This window comes from Syngnathus scovelli, chromosome 21, assembly GCF_024217435.2.
Source record: "Syngnathus scovelli strain Florida chromosome 21, RoL_Ssco_1.2, whole genome shotgun sequence".
NCBI classification, from domain to species: domain Eukaryota; kingdom Metazoa; phylum Chordata; class Actinopteri; order Syngnathiformes; family Syngnathidae; genus Syngnathus; species Syngnathus scovelli.
Window position 1 is genome coordinate 2,081,938 of NC_090867.1, and position 23,473 is coordinate 2,105,410.

The 23,473-nt window shown below is 44.3% G+C and overlaps 1 protein-coding gene across 9 annotated transcripts in view; it reads right to left on the reverse strand.

Moving 5' to 3' along the window:
* Positions 1–392: 392 nt before the first annotated feature.
* mix23 (mitochondrial matrix import factor 23) overlaps positions 393–23,473 on the reverse strand; it is a 61,272-nt gene continuing 38,191 nt past the window's right edge. The window contains exons 2-8 of one of the 9 annotated variants that reach the window (XR_011086066.1): positions 22,627–22,752; positions 10,265–10,411; positions 10,117–10,176; positions 4,873–5,041; positions 4,421–4,824; positions 4,040–4,139; positions 3,786–3,809 (exon numbers count right to left, since the gene is read on the reverse strand). Coding sequence is in view for 5 of the 9 variants with exons in the window: in XM_049758487.1 (XP_049614444.1) it covers positions 3,784–3,809; positions 4,040–4,139; positions 10,117–10,176; positions 10,265–10,411; positions 22,627–22,752 (459 nt within the window). In the remaining 4 variants the exon portion in view is untranslated. The other 8 variants (XM_049758489.1, XM_049758487.1, XR_011086065.1 and 5 more) reach the window with 8 other exon arrangements.

Consider the following 23,473-nt stretch of genomic DNA (forward strand, 5'->3'; position numbering starts at 1 on the left):
CGCCTTTGTAACCAGGCCAACCTAAAATAAAAAGAGGAGACAGCAAACTAAGAGCTCAGAACTGATGGAGATTGTAACCAAAACGCTCTCTGTTGGTTCTCCTCGCTAGTAAAACGGATACTGGTTGTCTTCTCTTTGTTTCAGTGTGTGAATTAATGTGTGATGGTATTGAAGTGGGAAAACCAGCAATGTGTACATATTCTGTTAGGTTAGACGAACTCATATACTTTTTCATGTTCAGATATGTGTAAATCCTCTTATTGTTTTATATAAACATGACCGCTCAATTAAGAGCACAGATACAGCACACAGAACTGTGTAACCTTCCAATACACATAGCCACAGACGACACTCACACACACGCACACACACACACACACACAGTCACACGATTGTCTGTTAATAAACATTTCAGTTTATTGTTTTGAAAAAAAAAAAAAAAGTACAATATTTGTCATCAACTCAACACACACAGAACGAAGCATGGTAGATGTGAGCAGGCATTCCGAAGCCAAGATGCCAGTGGCATGGTCACAGTTTCTGGATCGGTCTCAGTCATTTGGATGGAACAAACCATCATTTCACCTTGGGAGGCGTGTAGTGTACTCGGCACCTTTCGTTAAAAACCTGAAACAGAGAGTGAAGACAATTTCTCACACTTGCCATTTCTACTTCCTCTTTTTCTGTACCATTGCTAGATAAGAACAAAAGGGGCCTTCTGCGATTAGTGTTGTGCGGTTGGCCCACTCTGTCATTGTGCTAATGACAATTGCATCGCTGTCTGGGGTGGTAACTGCACTGAACAGAACTTGAAGGCCCTGCAGCGCATAGTGAATATGGCTGGTAAGATTATTGGTGCTTCGCTACCCTCCCTGAAGGACATTTACACCTCCCATGTCGCCCGCAAGGCAACCTCGATTGCCAGAGATGTGAGTCACCCGGCTCACTCTTTGTTTGACCTTCTGCCCTCTGGGAAGAGGCACAGGAGCCTGCGCTCCCGCACCACCAGACTCGCCAACAGCTTCTTTCTCCAGGCTGTTAGGGCCCTGAACTCGCTACCCCCTTCTGCGTAGCGTGCGGCACTGTTGCGCTATTTTCGGAAATGTCTGCTGTACGCGCACTTGCTCCTTTTTTTTCTGCTCCTCTTATTTATTTATTTATTTATTGTTGTGTTATTTATTCATTATTTATTCAGCACGCTTTTGTTATACTTGTTTGTCTGTTGTGAGCCATGTCTTGTCACCGTGGGATAGGGGGGAACGGAATTTCGGTTTCTTTGTGTGTCTTTGGCATGTGGAGAAATTGACAATAAAGCTGACTTTGACTTTGAGCAAGTGGAGACGTTAGATGCTATGTTAGTTTCTTGCACAAGCTTCTTTTTTTTACTGTTCATGCTAAACCATGCGATATGAACGTATCCTTAACAAGAGACTAAGAGATACACTTGGAAAGCTTTGGAGATACGCTCGGGGCATGCACTGGCACACTAGGACCCTTTAGAAAAATCTGTGTGTTGCTCAAATTTGCCGTTCTGAAATTCAGAGTGTAAAACCGCCTTTGGACTGGGCAAAAGCTGGTGATTGGTTAAGAACAGGGGTGGGCAAACCTTTTGCCTGGCGGGCCGAATTTGGTTCTAAATTTAGACCGGGGGCCGAACCAGGAGCAAATGGATGTAGTGTTTGTGCAAAGTAATAGAAATGACATGTAAAGGTCATTGCATAAAAGGTTTGTACTTTTAGTAGGTAGTAAAGCATGGATATTCAAAAAAAGCTTTTTGAAAACAAATGCATTTATTAACAGCATTTATTGCAGCGACCTGGGAGGTGCGCACCTGTCTGTGGGTGCATGTGACCACAAGGGGTCACTGTAGGTGTACGACGTGAACGCGCAGCACGCACTGGAGCTCCTCAGAGCGCTTCAACAGCTGAGCACAATCTATCCTGATTGGGAGCACGCACACACCAGGGTTCATAAGCAGCAAACAGCACAATCCTCTTGTCCAGTGAGCAGCAGCAGCAAACAACACAATCCTTTCGATCAGCGAGCAACACAGCAGTAGCAGCGAACCGCACTGAGCTCCACGGAGAAAGGAAAAAAACTCATGGGAAGAGGAGACCAAAGGGACTACCGGTGAGCTCACAATTCTCAACTGGACTCATTTAGTTAACCGTTTTGAGCACTGACTGCATTTCAGTTGGTCTGGAGAATGTGTTGTCTTTATGACAAGCATTAAGTTGTATATTGGCTTTTGTTTGAAAGGATAACTTTATGTTCAAGACCTTTTCCTTCTTTCTTTCAGTAAAAAGAACTGAACTGTAGCTACATTGTTTATTGGTTTGTGTTAAAGAACACTAAGCTGCATTGTTTTATTTAGAAGAAAATTGTACTGTCTGTTTAAACTCATCCATTTTTTGTATGTGTTTTAAAGGTTTTTCACCTTGATTGTTTGGCTCAATAAAACCCCGAACAAAGAGTGAAATCCCAGTCTGGTCAAGTCCTTCCTTTTCAAGTGTGGAAACCCATGACGTTAAAATACACTTGCCAGTGAAAAAACGCCTGTGACCGGTGAAGACTCCACTTGTGGCCACAACCGAGAGGGAGGACGGCAAAGTCACTGGATGATTTGAAAGTGGAGAGGGCCACAGCTAAGAGACTTTTCTCCCGCCTTGCCAATACCATTATGAGGACCCACACAGAGATGTCTAAAGAGGACTTAAAGGAGAACTTCAAGAAACTTACACTAGAGAGCTCCAGAGTCATGGATGCAAACCAAGAAATGGAAGCCGCTTACATGGCAGAGGTCTATGTAACGACTGTGGAGGATCTAGATGTCCAATTGAGAACCTACTTAGAGAAGACAGGAAAGGATTGTGAGCAAAAGACTAGAGAAGTTAAACGCCTAATACAAGAAACGCTCTGGGGCGTATATGGAGGAAGACAGCTGTCCCTAGCCATCCATGTTGCAGAGGTTGAGTGCAGAAATGTCTCATCTGACCAGCCCGACAGAACTCTGGAGTCCAATGAGTTCATGCTGACTCACTCGGAGAAGTTGGTGCTTAAGGCAAAAGAAGCGCACCAGAACTGGAACCGCTGGGCTCTGCCTACGGAACAAAGAGACTTTGATGACCGCCTAAGACAGCTGGAGGTGCACCTTCCCCAGTTGGTGTCAAGAAAGGCCGCCTTCATCAAAGCAGCGAAGATGAAATTCTCCCAGGTCGCCGTACAGTGGCAGCAATAAAACTAAAAGCCACAGCCCTACCAAAGTTTGCTGGTAACCAGAGAGGCCACTACAGATGGAGGCAAGAATGGGAGGCTCTGCAGAAACAAGGGGAACCGACCGGCTCCAAAGAGGTGAAGACATTTCAACTGCTTGATAGCCTTGATGAGAAGGTGGTCAGAGATCTATGTCTGTCGACATACAACTCATCAGATGACATCTTTCGAGTCCTGGAGAACCGGTTTGGGAACCAAACCACCATCGCTCTCGAGATCATCGAAGAGCGACAAGGGACTCCACCAGTCCGGAGCGGTCAGCCAAGAAAAGTCATAGAGCTCATCCAAACGGTGGAAAAGGCCCTTTATGATTTGAGTGAACCTGGAAAATGCAGACGCTATTAAGAACCCGATGGTGACGAAATCCATCGAGGGCAAGCGACCGGAAACCCTTAAGAAAGACTGGCTGACCTATGCTGCTGATGAGAGAAATGCTGTGAACCGCCACAACCGTTTCGACAAGATAATCACATACCTGAAATCACAAGAATCCATATATGAACAACTGGATCAGCTGAGAGACATCGTCGAACCTGCTAAGGAGAAAACCAAGTATCAAAAGTATGCCAGGACAAAGACAACCAAATACTGCAGTGAAACAGTAGGCTGCATTATTTGTGGTGACCCAAAGCACAGAAAAAAACTATATTTCTGCAGGTTTAGGATAAACCTAAAGCCATCAGAGAAGAGGGATGCAGCACATCAGCTTGGTGCCTGCAAAAAATGCCTCAAAGTCCACAACGGCGACTACTGCAAGAACACTTACCTATGCAGGAACCCAGAGTGCAAAGACCAACACCACTATCTTCTCTGCCCAGTTGCCAGACCCCAGTCCCAGGGAACAGCCAAATCCAGTCCAGTGAGAGCTGAGGGCAAAAGATACACAGAAACTCAAGGAGAGTTCCTCTCCAAACTTACACCAGAGTTGGCGCAGAAGTGTCAAGACGCCTTTTACAACGTAGCATCCAGGGCATACAACTCCACTGCAGCTGAGAGAGGCCTCCTGGAGGAAAACTGCTTAAACGAGTACCCAGTAATCCTAATGCTCTTTAACGTCACTGCCAACGATGGACAAAGAATTGGGACCCTGATCGACCTGGCATCAGACACAAACTACATAACGCACAAAGCTGTAAGCAAGTTGAACCTGAGAAGTGAGGATGCGACACTGGTGGTTTACGGCGTTGGAGGGATGAAGGTGTCTGTAGCAACCAAGCGCTACCTCCTCAGGATACGTGTCAGCACTCCAAGAGGAACTCTTAAGTCTCACCAACTGATCTGCTATGGGCTTGATAAAATTGCAGAAGTTCACAGACATGTGCCAGCAGTCAAGTTACAGAGGATTTTCCTGGATGTTTCCCTCCAAGACCTTGCAAGACCAAAGGAAGTGCAGCTTCTGATCAGCCACAAAGAAGGGCAGTTGGTACCCCAGAAGGTCCGCTGTGTCTGTGACCTGGTGCTTTGGGATGGCCCGCTCGGCAAGACCATCAGAGGCACGCACCCGGACCTCTTCGAAGAAGTCACCTTAATGGCTCATACATGAAAAACACACTTCACAAGATCCATGAGAACTGCAGCAGTTAAATACACTGAGCTCACCTGGAAGGATCCAGTCTCCTGCCAGCCTCCCAATCATCCCAGCACCCAGTCCAATACAGCCATTAGCAGCAGAGACTTTCTGAAGTGGTGGAAATGGGAAAGCATTGAAGCGGCTTGTGAGCCGAGATGCGGAGGATGCCGTTGCCCGGGGGGAAAGAGATGACACTGGCTGAAGAAAGAGAGACGGAGATGGTAAGAGATGGCGTGACGTATGTGAAAGGGGACCATCACAGCCCTGAACCGCACTGGCATGCCAAGTAGCCCATGGACAGGAGACCCAGCATCTCTACCGAACATTAAAAGGGCAGTTGAAGCCACATTCGGTAGAACGGAAAGGCAGCTGGCAAAGGAACCAGAGTGGAAGAGGGCCTATGGCTCACGTCCATGAGGGCCGGTGTGGTACATAAGTCACTTGATTGCACTAAATCCCCATTCAGTCTCCACTCCAGTGAGGCTAGTATCGAACAGCAGGCAGAAGTACAGAGGTCTGAGTTTAAACGATATGCTGATCAAAGGTCCGGACGTCCTGAATCCAGTCAGAGCTGTCCGGATCAGGTTCCAAACTGGAGTATTTGCTGCGCTTGGTGACATCCGCAGAATGCACAACTGTCCGGCTGGAAGAAAGAGAGGTCCACCTGCACAGGTTCCTGTGGCGTGATATTGAGGAATCTGAAATAGAAGATTTCGCCATAACAAGAGTCAACATTGGAGACAAACCTGCAGGTTGCATAGCCCGAGTCGCCATGCGAGAGACCGTCAACCTGCCTCCATTCAGCCATTTCAAAGAGGAGAAGCGTGTGCTGGAGGAAGACGGATTACCACATTTCCAAATCAGAAGCCCTGGATGAACAGCGAGGTCCGTCTACACCTGAAGGCACATGACACTGCCTTCAGATTTGGGACAAGTAGGCCTGCTGCCCTGAATAAAGCAATAAAACAGGCCAAGCACAGCCACAAGCTAAAGGTGGAGGATCATTTCAACAACAATACCCGGCGCATGTGGCAGGGCATCCGGGCTATCTCGGACTACAAACCCTCCATCAACCCCACTGCAACCAACCCCTCCCCCGACGAACCCAACCATCACTATGCCCGCTTCGACAGAGACAATCAGGAGACGGCCACCAGGATTGCCCTCCCCGCTGATCACCAACCACTTACTCTCTAAACCACTGAAGTGTGTGCGGCACTGAAAAAGACAAATGCACGCAAGGCAGCTGGCCCTGATGGCATCCCCGGCAGGGTGCTCAGGAACTGTGCTGAGCAGCTGACGGGGGTCACTGACATCTTCAACCTGTCTCTGGCCCAGGCAACTGTCCCGTTGTGCTTCAAGACCACCTCCATTGTGCCGTCGCCCAAACATTCCTCTGCGAAGGGCCTCAACGACTACCACCCAGTTGCACTCGTCTCCCACCTCAAAAAGTGCCTCGAGAGGCTGCTCCTGGGTCACGTCAAATCTGGGCTCTCACCTTCTCTGGACAAACACCAATTTTCCTACCGAGCAAACAGGAGCACGGATGACACCATCTCCTCTGCACTACATGCAGCCCTCTCCCACCTGGACGAGAGCAACACCCATGTGCGGATGCCGTTCATCGACTTCAGCTCTGCATTCAACACCATCATCCCCTCCAAACTCATAACCAAACTTGGCAACCTTGTGGAGAACAAGGACCTCAACATCAACCCCTCTGTCATCAACGGGGAGGAGGTCGAGCGGGTCGCCAGCTTCAAATTCCTGGGTGTCCAGATCTCCGATGACCTCTCCTGGTCCCTCAACACCTCGTCACTGGTCAGTAAGGCCCACAAGCGTCTCTTCTTGAGGAGACTGAGGAAAGCCCATCTATCTTCTCGAATCCTGGTGAACTTCTACCAGTGTAGCATCGAGAGTATCCTCACCAACGGCATCACGGTCTGGCACGGCAACCGCACAGCCGCGGACCAGAAGTCACTACAGAGCGTGGTGAAGATGGCCCAACGCATCATCGGCACATCACTTCCTACCATCGAGTCGATTTACCAAAAACGGTGCCTGAAGAAGGCATGCAGCATCATCAAAGACTCCAGTCATCCCAACCACAGACTGTTTACTCGCCTTCCTTCTAGGAAGCGATATCGGACTCTCCGGGTCAAGACGAGTAGACTAGCTTTTCCCCTCTGCCGTCATCGCCCTGAACTCTGCAGCACAACACCCCTGTCATCCCCCTGAACTCTTATCATTCTGAACCTTGCAGCACAATAACCCCACCACAAACACACCTGTATTACCTGCATATACTGTCCATATCTTCATATAATTCTATATAATCTATATATTTATTCATCACTCTTACTCCGCTTATACATATCTTTTCATATCTGGTTATACTGACATATTTATAACCCTATATTTATAATTAGCATTCTAGTACCGCCTGCAAATAATTTGTTCTACTGCACCTTATTGTAAATACTTAGCCAGTCATATCCGCACTCGTCCCACATAGTATAACTCACCATTTTTATAGTCTTTGGTATGACCCGGCCGGGGTTTGAACCCACAACCTTCCAGTCTCAGGGCGGACACTCTACCACTAGGAGCTGTGTAGACAAACAGATGTTTGTCTCTGCTCATGTGCGGTTTAATTTAATTACCATTTTTTCCACACTATTAGGCGCACTTAAAAACTTAAAATGTACTCAAAAAAACACAGTGCGCCTTATATATGGATCAATTGATGAATTTGTTGAGCCATACTGGTTGTACACAGCGCTCTGCCAAAATGTTTCAGTACGTTTTAGTACGACTAGTAAATTACATCACTGAATAGCTGTTGTACCCGCGAGGCTATTTCATTTCAAATAGGCTGTTCCGTTAATGTTTTCGAGTACGTTTACGGATCAATATCCAACGTAATCATAAATAAGCAGCACCAATGTGTTAAATCAGTCTTTAGTCAGTTCCGATCACTTTTATGGGAGAAAGTTTGAGAAACATCATTGTTTACAGAGGCTGCCATGACACTTTGCTGAGGCTTATGGGAGTCTGCAAGCTGAGACCCATGGGAGTTTGCGGGTGGCTAATGCTGTAATGATAGCTGCTATACGCATGAGGCTATTTCATTTCAAAATAGGCTGCTCTGTTAATGTTTCGAGTAAATTTACGGATCGATTTGGAAGGGAAACATAAGTAAGCAGTACCAATGTGTTAGATCGAACTTTAATCAGTTCTGATCACTTTTATAGGAGATAGTTTGAGAAACGCGATTGTTTACAGAGGGCTCATTGGTTATTGGCTAGTGGGTGCATACCGCAACCCTAGTCAACCTCAGTTTGTTGCAGTATAGCTTCTATTTTATGCGCCTTGTAATCCAGTGCGCCTTATGGTGCGAAAAATACGGTAATAGCTATTAATGTGTAGAAAACAGAGAGTGGAACTTGTAACATTGTATGTCTTGTATGTAACATTAAACACATCAATTTCCTGGTCCTTTTCTTCCTTCTGTTATTTGGTTTTAAATGTTTAAATGATTAAGTTTGTTTCAATATAGTCCTGTTTCGGTTTATGTATTTTTCGACACGCCGATGTATTTTTTTAGAGTGTTTTAGACTACTGTTGTTTATGTAGACCAGGGATGTCGAAGTCAAACACACCGAGGGCCAAAAAAACTAATTTGCTACAAGCCGAGGGCCGGACTGGTTCAATGTTTATTAAAATATATCGGAATGATTGCACATAGCCTTTTGAACTAAGACCTAACACAGTGTACATTATTTAATGATTAAATGAATATGGCAATATTTTGTTATGGCTCTGTCAGTAACTTCAAGGGAAAACATTTTCAACAGCCAAACAGCAATAAATTCAATTGTTTTAAAAACAAAATGTGTTTCTTAATATCAACATAAATGCATAAGTAAAAGTGCATGCATTATAAACTGAAAATGTATTATTGTGCTGCTCTATGATCTACCGATCATTGCTTTCAAATCGTAAAATAAAAAAATAATCAAATCAGTTGTATTCTTTCTCATGGCTCTTATCTGCAATTTTCCCTTGGTCCATTCAACTGAAAAATAAATATAAATAAATAAAATTCAAAAATTTACGGCACACAGACAAAACAATACTTTCTTCAAAGAAAAATCACGTCTTGTAGAAACAAATGTAAAAATGTAACCGAATTAAAAAACGGAAAATACGTTACTGTTCTGTGATGCTCACTTGTCTGAGGCTGAGCCTGATACTTAGAGGTGTCTCATTGTTTGTACAAGTTCATCAATGTTCGGGGTTAGGCTCTGAGGCTCAAAACCCGTTTTTGATCAACTCTCCTTCTGCAAAGGGCCGGGCTGATTTGGCGATCTCTTTTGCCACAATAAAGCTAGCCTTGGCAGCAGCCTCGCTTTGTGATTTAGCATACGTGAACATAGCCTGTCTGGACTTAAGGCCTCGTTTTAATTCTTCCACCTTCTGTAGCTTTTGTTCATATTCCATATTCTTGTCTTGGTCTGTGTGTTTCTTAGACGTTTGATAGTGCCTTCTTAAATTTAATTCTTTCATTACAGCCGCATTTTCTCCACACAGAAGACACACAGGTTTGCCTCTTACCTCCGTAAACATGTACTCTGCCTCCCACCTGGCCTGAAACCCCCTGTTCTCAGCGTCCACCTTACGTTTAGCCATTTTTGAGGAGGGGGGTATCAGAAAGTTGAACTCTGCTCTGACTACTGATGAATAATGAAGCCGCTTGTGCGAGCTGCAGGGACATCGCGGGCTACCGTTGCATTGTGGGAAATGTAGTGTTGGTGCGTGCAAAACACCAGCGGGCGGCTGTGGCCTACGGGCCGGTTCTAATAGTAATTCAATATCATCCAGGGGGCCATAGATAATCAATTCGCGGGCCGGATCTGGCCCGCGGGCCGTAACTCTGACATATGTGATGTAGACCAATATCAGCCGTTTGGGTGGAGCCCTGCTGCTTGCGCCGCTGGACAACGAGCAGGGGAAGGGAGCCATTGTGGCGAGCAGGTCGCAGGGCCACGAAGGGAAACACTTCGGGTGGCTGTGCAGTGCGCAGCAAGGAGGAGCCGTGTTGTGTCACACTGCCCACAAGGTAAACCGTTTACTTGACTGTAAAATCGAGAGATTAGCGGGAGAAATTACAGAACGGTGGGCAGGCGGGATACAGTGTTGAAAATCGGAAGTCTCCTGCCTAATTCGAGAACGTTGGCAAGTATGTGGTAGTCTTTGATTAAGTTTCATACCTTCAGACTTCTATCTTTGACGACTTCCTCGACATTCAGCTCGGACTGCATGAGCTTTAGCTGGAAGAATAAAGATGAATTAGCATATCTTAATCAGAAACCGTGGATATGTGTTAGATTAGATAGAGTGGAAGATTAAAACAAGTACTTTGGTCTGCTCCTTCCTGAGCCGTTTGATGAGAGCTATGTCGGCATTGTTCTTCAGTCTTGCCTCCCGCAGTTGCCCTACCACCTCGGATGTGTGCGTGATGCATGCCTTGATGGCTTTGTCCCGGCTGAGATGGGCCTCTATCATCTGTGTTTCAAGAACATTTGTTAGGGTTGATAGATTAGTTTGATCCTATGCTTATGTTGGAATGTAACCTGTAATAATTAACCAAATGTGTCCTGTCTTAACAAAAGTAGTAGAACAAAGTACTAAGATCTTTTGAACTGATTAACCAACTGCAGAGGAAGCAATCAAAGTTGTTCTGTTTACACAATGTCGTAAAACATCCCTGCTATGCTTTGACCAGAGGCCAGGGGCTTCAACCCCATCCTGTCCACTCTCACGCCCACTCTCACCCCCACCCTGTTTCTCTCAATAAAAATGCTCTTGGAAGAGGCCTGAGTCAGACTTCGTTTGATCATCGCTGTATGCACAGTGACGAACGAGCTCTCCACTTGCAAGTGTTCAAAAGGCATACTGTCTCCCGTGTGGTTCTTGCAAAATAAGTTAAAGTGCGCACCACTTTAACATTTTGGTGCCGTGACCCGGATCCCTCACATACCCACTGCTGGTGAATGGAGGATGACGTACTGCATTGTTGACAAGCCAGCGTCCATTAGGAGGACCTGGAAAAGAAAGACCTGGGAAGAAAATTCTTCGCTGGGCCAGCATCTTAGGTCTGCCTTTGTCTGACAACAGTGGATTGACGGGATCCGGAAGTGCAACGAACCAGGGGACAAGTAAGTAAAAGCCTAAAGTAAAGTTGTGGCGAAACGCGTAAAAGTGCATAGAAAAATATACAAGTAAATAGGCAGGACAGAAGATCTTAAGTCTTGTGGAAGGTGGGGGTGTTGGAGAGTTCCCCTCCGGATGAAGTGGCTCTTTTGGAGCAGTGGTTATCAAAATGTTTTATATATTTTTGTAAAATCTCCCGTGTCCGTGTACCCCCATTTGACAACCACTGTTCTAAAAAGTACTACTTTGCGTTGGCAGGGCTGGGTAACAGGACTGTTGTCTTTAGTTCCCAGGAAAGGAGGGGGTGTTGTAGAGTCCCCCTCCGGATGAAGCAGCTCTTTTTTTATAGAGGACTTCGCGTAGGCGGGCGGCTCGGTGGCGCACTGGGTAGCACGTCCGCCTCACAGTTAGGAGGGTGCGGGTTCGATTCCACCTCCGGCCCTCCCTGTGTGGAGTTTGCATGTTCTCCCCGGGCCCGCGTGGGTTTTCTCCGGGCACTCCGGTTTCCTCCCACATTCCAAAAACATGCTTGGTAGGCCGATTGAAGACTCCAAATTGTCCCTAGGTGTGAGTGTGAGTGCGATTGGTTGTCTGTCTCTGTGTGCCCTGCGATTGGCTGGCAACCAGTTCAGGGTGTCCCCTGCCTACTGCCCGATGACGGCTGGGATAGGCTCCAGCACGCCCGCGACCCCCGTGGGGACTAAGCGGTTCAGAAAATGGATGGATGGATGGACTTCGCGTAGGCAGGGATAAAAAAACTTGTGTGGTTGAGAGAGTGACAGGTAGGATAAATTGACTAAAGAGCAGTACTAGCAAATAACACAGGCAAGAAATTTGTTGAAAGGTCAATTTAAACCTGCATTGAGGATCCTCAAAGAAAAAAAAATTGAAAAAAAATTGGAAAAACTAAAATACCAAATTAAGATGGGAAATAAAAACGGTAAATCTCTAGCTCTTGAAGGAGATGAGAAGTACATGACGAGTAGATTTTCTAATTGTATGCAATACATGCCAAAGTGGAAGAAAAAGTATGGAGGACAAGGAAAGTTGAAATGTGGAACGTAGTGGTAGAACCTTTGGAGGAGAGTGTGGCTAGGAAGCCAAAGGGATTGAGAAAGGAAAGAACAGAGAGATAATTGAAATATGCTGGAGTGTGGTTGAAAGCTTCACAAGAGAGAAGAGAACAAATTCAAGAGAAAAATCATAGAAAGATGAAAAATGATGAGGTCACAAGTGTTTGTCAGACCAGAACACAATAAGGCCCCAGTGCGCAGGCGCAAGGCCGCAGCTCAAGGCGCGGCTCAAGCAAAGGGGCAAGAGGAGCTTCCGCTCCTATGCAATTCATGTATCCAAATTTAGAAGACCTGAAGCCTCCCCCATATGACAGCAAAACATGTCATCGTCAGATTATTAGAACATTTACTAGATTATTAGAACTCCTGTACATACAAGACATGACAATGCTGATTGTATGCCCAATGACAAATGACCAGAGATCAAATTATGTGTGCACACTAAAGTCAAAATTTTTAAATCAAGTGGTAAAGAAATGCAAATTGCTTCTAAAAGATAAATAAAGAATTAGAATGTGCTGTCCTCGCGTGCATGATCGACTGCAGCAAATGGCCAGCCTGTGATGAATCATTGGTGCCGGGCCTCCACCTTTCATGCGCGAGAGCTGTGCATGTGTGTGCGTATGTGTTAAAATGATGAAATTGGCTAAACTTTTAGTGCAAAGAAATTTGCTAGACTTTGGTCTATCTAATTTGCATCGCAAAACAGAAACAATTTAGAAAAATAAGAATGAGAGGAAAAGAGAGAAATCTGTTTGCGGGCAGAAACTGATCCACACTAGTGCATATTAGTGTCGAGCCCTCATGAGAAATTCGAAAAAGAAAAGAAAATTAAAAAATAAAAATTAAAATAAAAAAAAAGCCACGACATGCTTTCAGGAATTGGAAGAAGCAAAATTGTGAATTTAAGACATTGGAATGCTACATTTAATAGGAATAATTGATTGGTTGTGTTATAACATTATACAAACTTCTATATATGAGTTAAATGCGAGAGAGTGAGTTCTTTAAATTTAAGAACAAAGAAAAAATTCAGATTAATTTGCCAGCAGTTTTTTGTGTTGAGTTTTTTTTCTTTTTGATTGGTGGATTGTTCTATCAGGAACCTTAGGTAAAATTAGGATAAGGGTCATGAGTTGACTATGATATATGAATGTTGTATGGAGAATTTGGATACATTGAGACCAATGTGATGGAAAGACTCTTGAATGAAACGGAAATACAGGTTGAATGGTTGTTGTTGGAGACTATTATGGAAAATTAGTAGAGCGACTTTGGAGAAAATGTGATTTTGAGTAAGTTAAATGCTAAGAAAAAAAAAGTTGCTTTTGGATTGATAATTAACTAGAGATAGAAACTGGAGAACCAGTGACACATGCAGAAGATGTGTGAACTGGGAAATTGAGAAGCGTTTTGGAAAAAAAAGTCAAATTAAATGATGATAGAATCATATGTCGTAAAGAACACATTCTCCCAAAATATTTGTCAAGGTGTGAGGCATGGGCGTTGCCAAGCCTGAGAAGGGGGGAGGGAGTAGGACAGATAAGAATACAAGAAGTAATAATACAACACTTTACGACATGGATTCTCTAATACATTTGGTGTCATACCATTAAGTTAAAATTTTCTCAAGCTTTTCAAACTTTTGCTTGAAGCAATCGGAAGATGATTGACAAGTGACTAAATAAGCTATGAGGAAGTGGTGTAGCTGTTAAGGGCATGCACTTATGCGCTTCCCTGGCTAATCAACACTTGTTTGAATGAAAAGGAGGAGGGGGAATTGGCTGGGCTTCCTGAAAAACTGTGGACAAAGGGCCCATCTGATGTAGGACTTGTAACGTCCATTACCCCAGTACAAATCCAACCAAGATCAGAGAATCTCCTTTAAAACAGGAGGCAATAAATGGGATAGCCCCTGTCATAAATGGTCTTTGGTTACGAGGAACCATTAGGAAGTGCTCAAACTCTTCCCGCAAACACTCCTAGCTGCCCAGTTCAAAAGGGCAATAAAATTGACTACAAGAGTTGCAAAAAACAGATGAAGAACAGTCTTTGGCAGATAGCATGATCAGAGCACTCAAACTGAAAGATGTGTCAAATGCAAATTTACTGCCGCCTGATCTTTCTTCCCCACAGGTCAACAACCGTTCCAAGCTAGGAGACTGAGACGACATAAAGGTAGTCAAAAAGGACAAACTGGGCCACCCATGGTGGGAGGGACCATTCCAAGTCTTGCTGACTACCCCCGCTGCACTGAGCATTGCTGGAAGACCCAGCTGGTTTCACCGCTAGCCACTGGACGTTACAGAGAGTGCTGTACCCCATTTTCGGAGTGGGGGTGAGTCTGACTACAAAGGGGCCTTGTCGTTTAGGGTGGGGCGTCTCAATGTTGGTGAAGAATGGAATCCATAAGATCCCCACTCTGACTAGGCAATGGGAAATATCGGTGTCTCTGTCATCCTCGTAGCAACGGGGCTCCACATGCCAGGTGGATCCTCTGCTGCATTGTGGTTGGAGCGTGCTATGGTCTATGGCAGGGGTGGGCAAACCTTTTGACTTGCAGGCCGAATTGGGTTCTAAATTTTGACAGGGGGGCCGAACCAGGAGCAGATGGATGTAGTGTTTGTGTGAAGTAATATAAACGACCTGTAAAGGTCATTGCATAAAAGGTTTTGGCCTTTAGTAGGTAGTAAAGCATGGATATTCAAAAAAAGTTTTTTGAAAACAAATGCATTTATTAACAGCATTAAAAAAAAAATCCCTAAAAAACTGCTATCAGTGATTCTCATAAAATACGACACTGTTATTATGAATAACAGTCTCCATCACTTCAGTGCCTGCAGGTCAGATTAATGAAAGATGTTTATCTTATGAGATCACATCAAACGGCAAACATTCTGACCAAATATATCATCTTGAAGAATCGGTGAAAGCATACATCTAAATAAAGTAATCAAAACGGCAACACGGTGAGGGGTATCTGAAAATCAGAGCAGAGTTTTAACTCACAAATACCTGGTAACAGAGGTGAGGAAACGGGAAACACTTCCTTAAAGTAAGCCTTAAGAACTTTACAGGTTAAGATTAGTCACAAACAGGTGGTACATCAATGTCCTTGAGCATCCTGCATTGTTTGAAAATGAGAATGGTCGCTAGTTTCAATCCCTGCTATTTGTACAGATCATATTCAAAATGCATTTTTTTACAACAAACTTGAAAGCCTCCCCTTCATTTTCAGTGGGAACAGTGTTGTTTGTCTCCCTTTTTTTGCTAGTGTGTCATAGTCTGGAGTGAAATTTGTTGTGGCAATTCTTAGGAGAGATCCGAGGTGTTGGTCCATTTACCTAGATCTGTGAAGGGTTGATGTTGATGTTCATGTGGCTGAACGTCACGTCGCGTACGTCGAGCCAAATTGGCTACTCTTTTTAAACACTCGGCACTCAGTGTCCACCTTGCTTTTCCTTGGGCGACTCATTTTAATGGAAGGATTCCAGGGGAAGGTTTGTGGGTGGCTTTAGCGTAAAACTGTATCCGAAAGCTCGGCGCGCAAATTACAAGAATGCTGTCGTCACAGCCCACGCTCTAAATTCGGCACTGATACAAATAGAGCGCAAGTGCGCCATTTCCGTACTACTGAGTACGTACACACACTTGTGAGTGTGCACCGAGCTTTCTGACACGGCTTCCGGTAGTAAATGCGCAGGCGAGTGGTTCCCCATCTACTGGGGAAACGCAGTCATTGCAGGCAAAATTACCGAAAAAAAAAAAACGTTTAATAATACAATTTATTTAGGGTTGGCGGGCCGGATTAAATGGTCCCGTGGGCCGAATGTGGCCCGTGGGCCATAGTTTGCCCATACCTGGTCTATGGGCTCGTCTGAATAGACCAATTGACAATGTCGACCGAGGAAAAAATGGTCACATGATGAGAACTTTGAGGACTGGTCCTGGGACCCCAGAAACCCACGCAGAACCAACACTTGGTACCTGTGTGTGACGTTCACTGTGAGATCCCACACACAGGAGGGATGCTATGTGTGTTCCAAACCCCACCTTCCTCCACGCAAATTCACCTGGTGGTCAGAACAATGACAAAACGCATGACCTATGTGGGAGGGGTTGGATTTCAACACCGTGCTGTCACAGTCAGTGATGCTACCCCTACCATCCTGGACTCACAGAAAAGAACCTGTGATCGAACTCTTTTGGATTAGTCCCAATGTGACGGTTGAAGGACGATAGATGCCACAAGGGGCCTAAACAAAAATGCTACCTGGAATGGACTACACGTGTTTCATCCAAGAAAATGAAACCCACAAATGCATTAACAACTGATCTCCCGGAGGAAACTGGACGGGAGCTTTGGACATCACCGCTGAGTGTCAGGATAGGAGAGCCATTTCAAGTGGTCAGGGCTCTCCTACCAACATGGCTGCACCATCGGACGGGACCTACTTCATTCAGAATGGCTCGTGGCTTTGTGCTCATAAGAGTTGTCCAATGCTGCCCGCCAACTGGACAGGAGTGTGTGCACCAGTGTTAGTGACCGACCACACCTACAGGATACAACATCATCAGCTGACGACAGCATACAACTCTTCTGGACGTCGACGCAGGGCTGTTGCAGCCTTTGAACCGCATTACCCCGTCTGGGGTGCGAATGTCCCTGACAGCCACAAAGTATTGTCCGTTGGAGACAAATTCGTTCATGCGCGTTTTCCTTGGATCGGAGTTGGAAAACACTCACTCTTCATCGAGACACTGAACTATCGTTTCCAATCTTTTCAGAATCTCTGTCGCTGCAGGTCAATGCTGGACAAAACAGAGAGATTCAGGCTATTAGACTGATGGTCTTGCAAAACAGGTTGATTCTGGACTTGATGACTGCAGAGCAAGGTGGCATGTGCCACATCATTGGGACTTCCTGTTGCACATACATTCCAGGAGTTAATGACGCTCACATCAACGACGCCGTGAACTCACTGAAAAATTTACAGCAGGCCATGTCGGAGGATAAAATCCCACATCAATGGGATTTCTTTTCATGGCTAGTCTCTGGCGCTTGGTGGCAACTGCTGCTGAAACTTGTGACTCCTATGCTTGTTGTGCTGGTATTATTGTGCTTGTTTACGACCTGTGTTATCTCATGTTACAAGTCAGCTGTATCAAGATCTGTGTCTTATACCGTCGCTGAAGTGCGAATACAGCATCTCAGGCATGTGAATGTGATGATTTTAATGCGCTGCGGACAGAAGATTGCGATAATGCTGATTGGCTGATCGTTTTTCAGAGAAACTTGATGATTTGACCGTCGAAGATGCCTCACAAGTGATGAATACAATGATGTTTCTGTGTTTTTATTTTTATTATTCTATCTTCATTATATTTTCTTGCTTAAGTTTGTTAATCGGGGTGACATAATCATATGATAAACAGGAGGGATATGTTAAGGTTTATAGATTAGTTTGATCCTATGCTTATGTTGGAATGTAACCTGTAATAATTAACCAAACGTGTCCTGTCTTAACAAAAGTAGTAGAACAAAATACTACGATCTTTTGAACTGATTGACCAGCTGCAGAGGAAGCAATCAAAGTTGTTCTGTTTACACAACGTTGTAAAACACTCGTTTTACTGGGGTAAAAGGGGCTTCAACCCCATCCTGTCCACTCTCACCCCCACTCTCACCCCACACCCTGTTGCTCTCAATAAAAATGCTCTTGAAGGAGGCCTGAGTCAGACTTCATTCGATCATCGCTGTATGCACGGTGACGAACGAGCTCTCCACTTGCAAGTGTTCAAAAGGCATACTGTCTCCCGTGTGGTTCTTGCAAAATAAGTTAGAGTGAGCACCACTATAACAACATTGACAGTTTAAAATGCTCAATACACAAAAGGCTTAATGTCATTTTAAGGGACAGTTCACTGGGCTGAACATCGGCACTTATATAATTGGTCTATATGCAAAAATTATATCAGTAGTAAGACATGACACTAAAAGAATATGTTGTGATTTAAAGGCTTTTTGGGATCATATTTACGGGAAACTGGCCCATCTGCATTTGGCACTCACTTCCTGTTTTTTTTCGCCCCCCCATCTCTGTCCACCCACTTCACAGTAATCAAAGAGACAAGCATTGTAATGCGCATTGATACTTAGCTTGGTTTGTCATGTTCTGTTGTCACCTCATGCTCAAAATGTTGATTTTTAGATGTCAAAATTCATATGCACATTCCTACCTTTTTCACTTTGTAGAAATTTACATTTAAGGGATTTACATTTTTGTTTAACACACAGTTACCATTTAGAAGACAAGTTAATTGTAGTGTGTTTTATGGTAATCATTTTCAATCTAATTTACTAATAAAGGTTACTGGGATTGTGTGAATGTCTGGAAAACAACAGCGTGACTGCAGGTAGTGGGAAGTGCCCAAAACAGGAGGAGGATGCGACCGCAGAACCGAAACTCCACACTCAGATGGTCTCACTGTGATAAGACAATATAACTCCTTATTTGGCAATGCAGCTGGGCCTCCATGCGAATTAGCCATATAAACTTTCCATAGGGTATTGTGAGATTTGTAACCCCCTCCTACCAGGTCGAATGCAATAGCCTTCCCTTTGATGAAATTTCAACGATACAAGTATTGCACACCACTTTATTCTCGTCCTTCTTAGCAAAATGTAACCAATCTTTGGAGCGCTTCTGCCTCACAGGTGCCATCATTGTTTACGTTGCTATGCATGTTGCGTAGCGTGCGCAACGCACATAGTGACGTAATTCGTCCTGACTGGGATCGCTAAGGGAATTGTTAGCAAAATAGCAAACAATTCCAAGGAATTGGTAACGTGGGAACTGGTTCTCAACAAGAACCGGTTCTCAATTCCCATCCCTTGTGAGGGGTTATTAATGAAGTTACTGATTACAGTCATTTTCTCACACAACCTTCTGAGTGGTTAAGTGCAATGAAAGGACAAAATATTTTTTCATTATGTGTAGAAAGAGCACACACCACTTTTGAAGCTCTACACTCTTTCAAAATGGTGGCTCCTTTCGGCTTTTCCCCGAAGGGGTCGCCACAGCGAAACACCCGTTTTTGTCTAGATCAGGGGTGGGCAAAGTTTTTGACTTGCGGGCCGAATTGGGTTCTAAATTTTGACCGGGGGGCCGAACCAGGAGCAGATGGATGTAGTGTTTGTGTGAAGTAATATAAACGACCTGTAAAGGTCATTGCATAAAAGGTTTTGGCCTTTAGTATGTAGTAAAGCATGGATATTCAAAAAAAGTTTTTTGAAAACAAATGCATTTATTAACAGCATTAAAAAAAAAAAAAAACATCCCTAAAAAACTGCTATCAGTGATTCTCATAAAATATGACACTGTTATTATGAATAACAGTCTCCATCACTTCAGTCCCTGCAGGTCAGATTAATGAAAGATGTATGTTTATCTTATGAGATCACATCAAACGGCAAACATTTTGACCAAATATATCATCTTGAAGAATCGGTGAAAGCATACATCCAAATAAAGTAATCAAAACGGCAACACGGTGAGGGGTATCTGAAAATCAGAGCAGAGTTTTAACTCACAAACACCTGGTAACAGAAGTGAGGAAACGGAAAACACTTCCTTAAAGTAAGCCTTAAGAACTTTAAAGGTTAAGATTAGTCACAAACAGGTGGTGCATCAATGTCCTTGAGCATCCTGCATTGTTTGAAAATGAGAATGGTCGCTAGTTTCAATCCCTGCTATTTGTACAGATCATATTCAAAATGCATTTTTTTACAACAAACTTGAAAGCCTCCCCTTCATTTTCAGTGTTCATTTGATGTTGATGTTCATGTGGCTGAACGTCACGTCGCGTACGTCGAGCCAAATTGGCCACTCTTTTTAAACACTCGGCACTCAGTGTCCACCTTGCTTTTCCTTGGGCGACTCATTTTAATGGAAGGATTCCAGGGGAAGGTTTGTGGGTGGCTTTAGCGTAAAACTGTATCCGAAAACTCGGCGCGCAAATTACAAGAATGCTGTCGTCACAGCCCACGCTCTAAATTCGGCACTGCTACAAATAGAGCGCGAGTGCGCCATTTCCGTACTACTGAGTACGTACACGCACTTGTGAGTGTGCACCGAGCTTTCTGACACGGCTTCCGGTAGTAAATGCGCAGGCGAGTGGTTCCCCATCTACTGGGGAAACGCAGTCATTGCAGGCAAAATTACCGAAAAAAAAAAAGTTTAATAATACAATTTATTTAGGGTTGGCGGGCCGGATTAAACTGTCCCGCGGGCCGGATGTGGCCCGCGGGCCGTAGTTTGCCCATACCTGGTCTAGATGATTTGCATGAGAAGTGTTTGGCACAGTTTTTACGCCGGATGCCCTTCATGACGCAACCCTCTGCATTTACCCGGGCTTGGGACCGGCACAGGAGAGACACTGGCACGTTACACTCTTTCACAATCATTCTATCTTATTAAGGATTCAGAAAACCATAGCCTGCAACTATGGTATTACATTTTCCTTATGTACAATTTTTTTTTAATTTAATACATTTGAAAATATTATAGCAACTGTAACAGATTATCAAGAATAGACTAAATCATTAAAATAAACGTGCGTGCGTTGATGCATAATGCATTGATTAGCTTGTTAGCTTTGGCGCCGGGTTTGTGTATGCGCAGCCAAATGTGGGGGTGTGGTTACTGTCTATTGTGCATGTGCAGTTCACTGTTATTGCCTCCCGACAGGCTTTCCTGTATGTCAATCAAGCGATGGGATGGATTCAAGCCGATAGATTTTTTTTTTTTTTAAATGTCATGCAATCGACCAGTAGTAGCTTACTTCAGTGACACCCTTGACCACGGTTGCTGTAATGCTGAAAGCGACGTGACCTTGTAATTTATTAGTTGTACTGAAACGTACTGAAACATTTTGGTAGAGCGCTGTGCACAACCAGTATGGATCAACAAATTCATCAATTGATCCATTTATAAGGCGCTCTGCATTATAAGGCGCACTGTGTTTTTTTGAGTGAATTTTAAGTTTGTAAGTGCGACTTATAGTCCAGGAAATACGGTAGTTACCTTTCCAAAAAGTAATTGAATTACTCCTTCATAAATGAGTGGGGTAGTTGGACCAAGTTAGAAGCCAAACCGTATCACTTTCATATGGAATGGGAGTTGGACTTTACGTCATTGACTGGCTTTAGCACAGCACCATCTAGTGGATGCATATCACAACCCTAACCCTCGTCAATCTCAGTTTGATGCAGTAGCTTCTTTCTATGTGCCTTTTAATCCGGTGCGCCCTATATATGAAATAATTTCTAAAATAAAAAAATCAATGAAGGTGCACTTTATAATCCATCTCGCCTTCTCTCTCTCTCCCTCTCGTGCGCGTGCTCTCTCTCTCCCTCTCTCTCTCTCTCTCTCTCTCAGCCAGCACTTAATACAAATCGGGAAAAAGTGGATAGTGGCTAAGAAATTTAATTCGTCATCAAATGGTATTCTACTTTTTATTGGCCTTATTTTTCGCTAATTTCATTTCATATACAACCTCGCCGATACCCTGCCTACAGACAATTTGTAATGTTCAATTGGTCCACGCTACATGTTCTTGGAAAGTGGGGGGAAACTGGACTATCCAGTGGAAACCCACACAGGCATAGGCAGAACATGCAAACTTTACACAGGAAGGCTGGAGTCGGAATCCAATCCTGCAATTCTGGACTGTGAGGCGGACGAGCACATCAGTGCTCCACCGTACCACTGTAAAATGTGCTATATAAATAAAGTTGTATTTTATTGTATTGACCACTCCATTACCGTTTCGTGATGGAGGGGTTTGAATGCCCCAGTGATTCTAGGAGCCAAGTTCTCTGGGGCTTTATGACCCCCATAGCAAACAAGTCCTGGGTGAAGGACCAGACAAAGCACAGCTCACGGAATCCCTCATGGTGAGTGATAATATTGGACTACGTTTTCCCTTCCCTGGACGCGGGTCCACCTTTGGCGCCAGGCAGTACGAGGTTTTGAACCCTTAAGGGTTGTTCGGTTCCTGTATCACCAATGTTAGAGCTTGGTCAGCATTGCCGGCAGTAAGTTGGATTTGTTTCTGCTGAGGGTTGGACTCTGCCAAGGCTGTCTTTTGTCATCAACTCTCTCTGGAGCGGTTCACAGCCAGTTGTGATATGGATGGGATGAACAACACATTCTAAGCATGAATATAAACCTTGTAAACGAACATATACAGAAATTGCATCTTAATAGGCATATGGAAGGATTGATATGGATACGATTCACAAAAACACCCTGTCAGCCATTGGCATTGACCAGCAATGCTTTCTGTCACGAGTATGGAGTAACGAAAATAAGGCTGGTATTGGCCCAATACTTATACTTGGTGTTAGTGTTCACCCATTCCTATTAGGAGGAATTGTTAGTTCGTAATAACAAAAGGTTTAATACATCTTTACACCACAAGGGCACTCACCGAATCATACAGTTGCTTGCAAGTTTGTGTAGCGTCAACTTTGGCCGAGAAGGAGACTGTGGGCACGGTGGTATTTAGGGCGTGGACGATGCGATCGTCAATGTTGCGCATTAGCCTCAGGACCTCCTGAAAAAGTTCACAAAAGAGCTGAACGAAACAACTGATAGCAACATATCTAGGTGAAGCACTGTAGTTATTGGACCAATGATTATTGGATCAAAATTGATAAAAAAAAATGAGCCTCTCTGTGGCTGATTTAAGAGCAAGAAATGAGCAGCCTCTCTGCAGCTCAAGTGCCTTGTCACGTGGGTTTAGTATGTTTTCCGACTGTGTGAGCAGTCATTGAACGCATCACGGGTCTACTGCAGAACACGAGTTAGAATTTAAAAAAAGAAAAGAATCCTAGATTCTTAAAATGGACATTTACAAAGACAAAAGTGTCAGCCTGCCAACGGCTCAGCCAGGAGGCTCGCCCAGGACCGCATCTGTTTCCTTGTTTGGCTTGAGATGTCAACATAATCCACATGGCCCAGGCAGTAGACAAAATCCGGGGCAGATTATGCCCCGCACCTGTTTGTCTGATACAGACAGCTCTCTCTCTCACTCTATCTGCAAGCCCCGTATGTGTAAGAAATAAATGCGAGAGACATTAAAGTTCCTCGGAATAAATATGAATAAATCAGAGTCCATCTTGAACGGGTGTCCAAGGAATAAATAATAAATGAATCAGAGTCTCCGTTGAACATGTCGTGACGAGAGCGACATTGCTGACAGATTGACTGACCTTTTTTCAATAACGACGCTGCAAAATTATGATAATATGTCAACATAAGCAACCGGCTCTCCG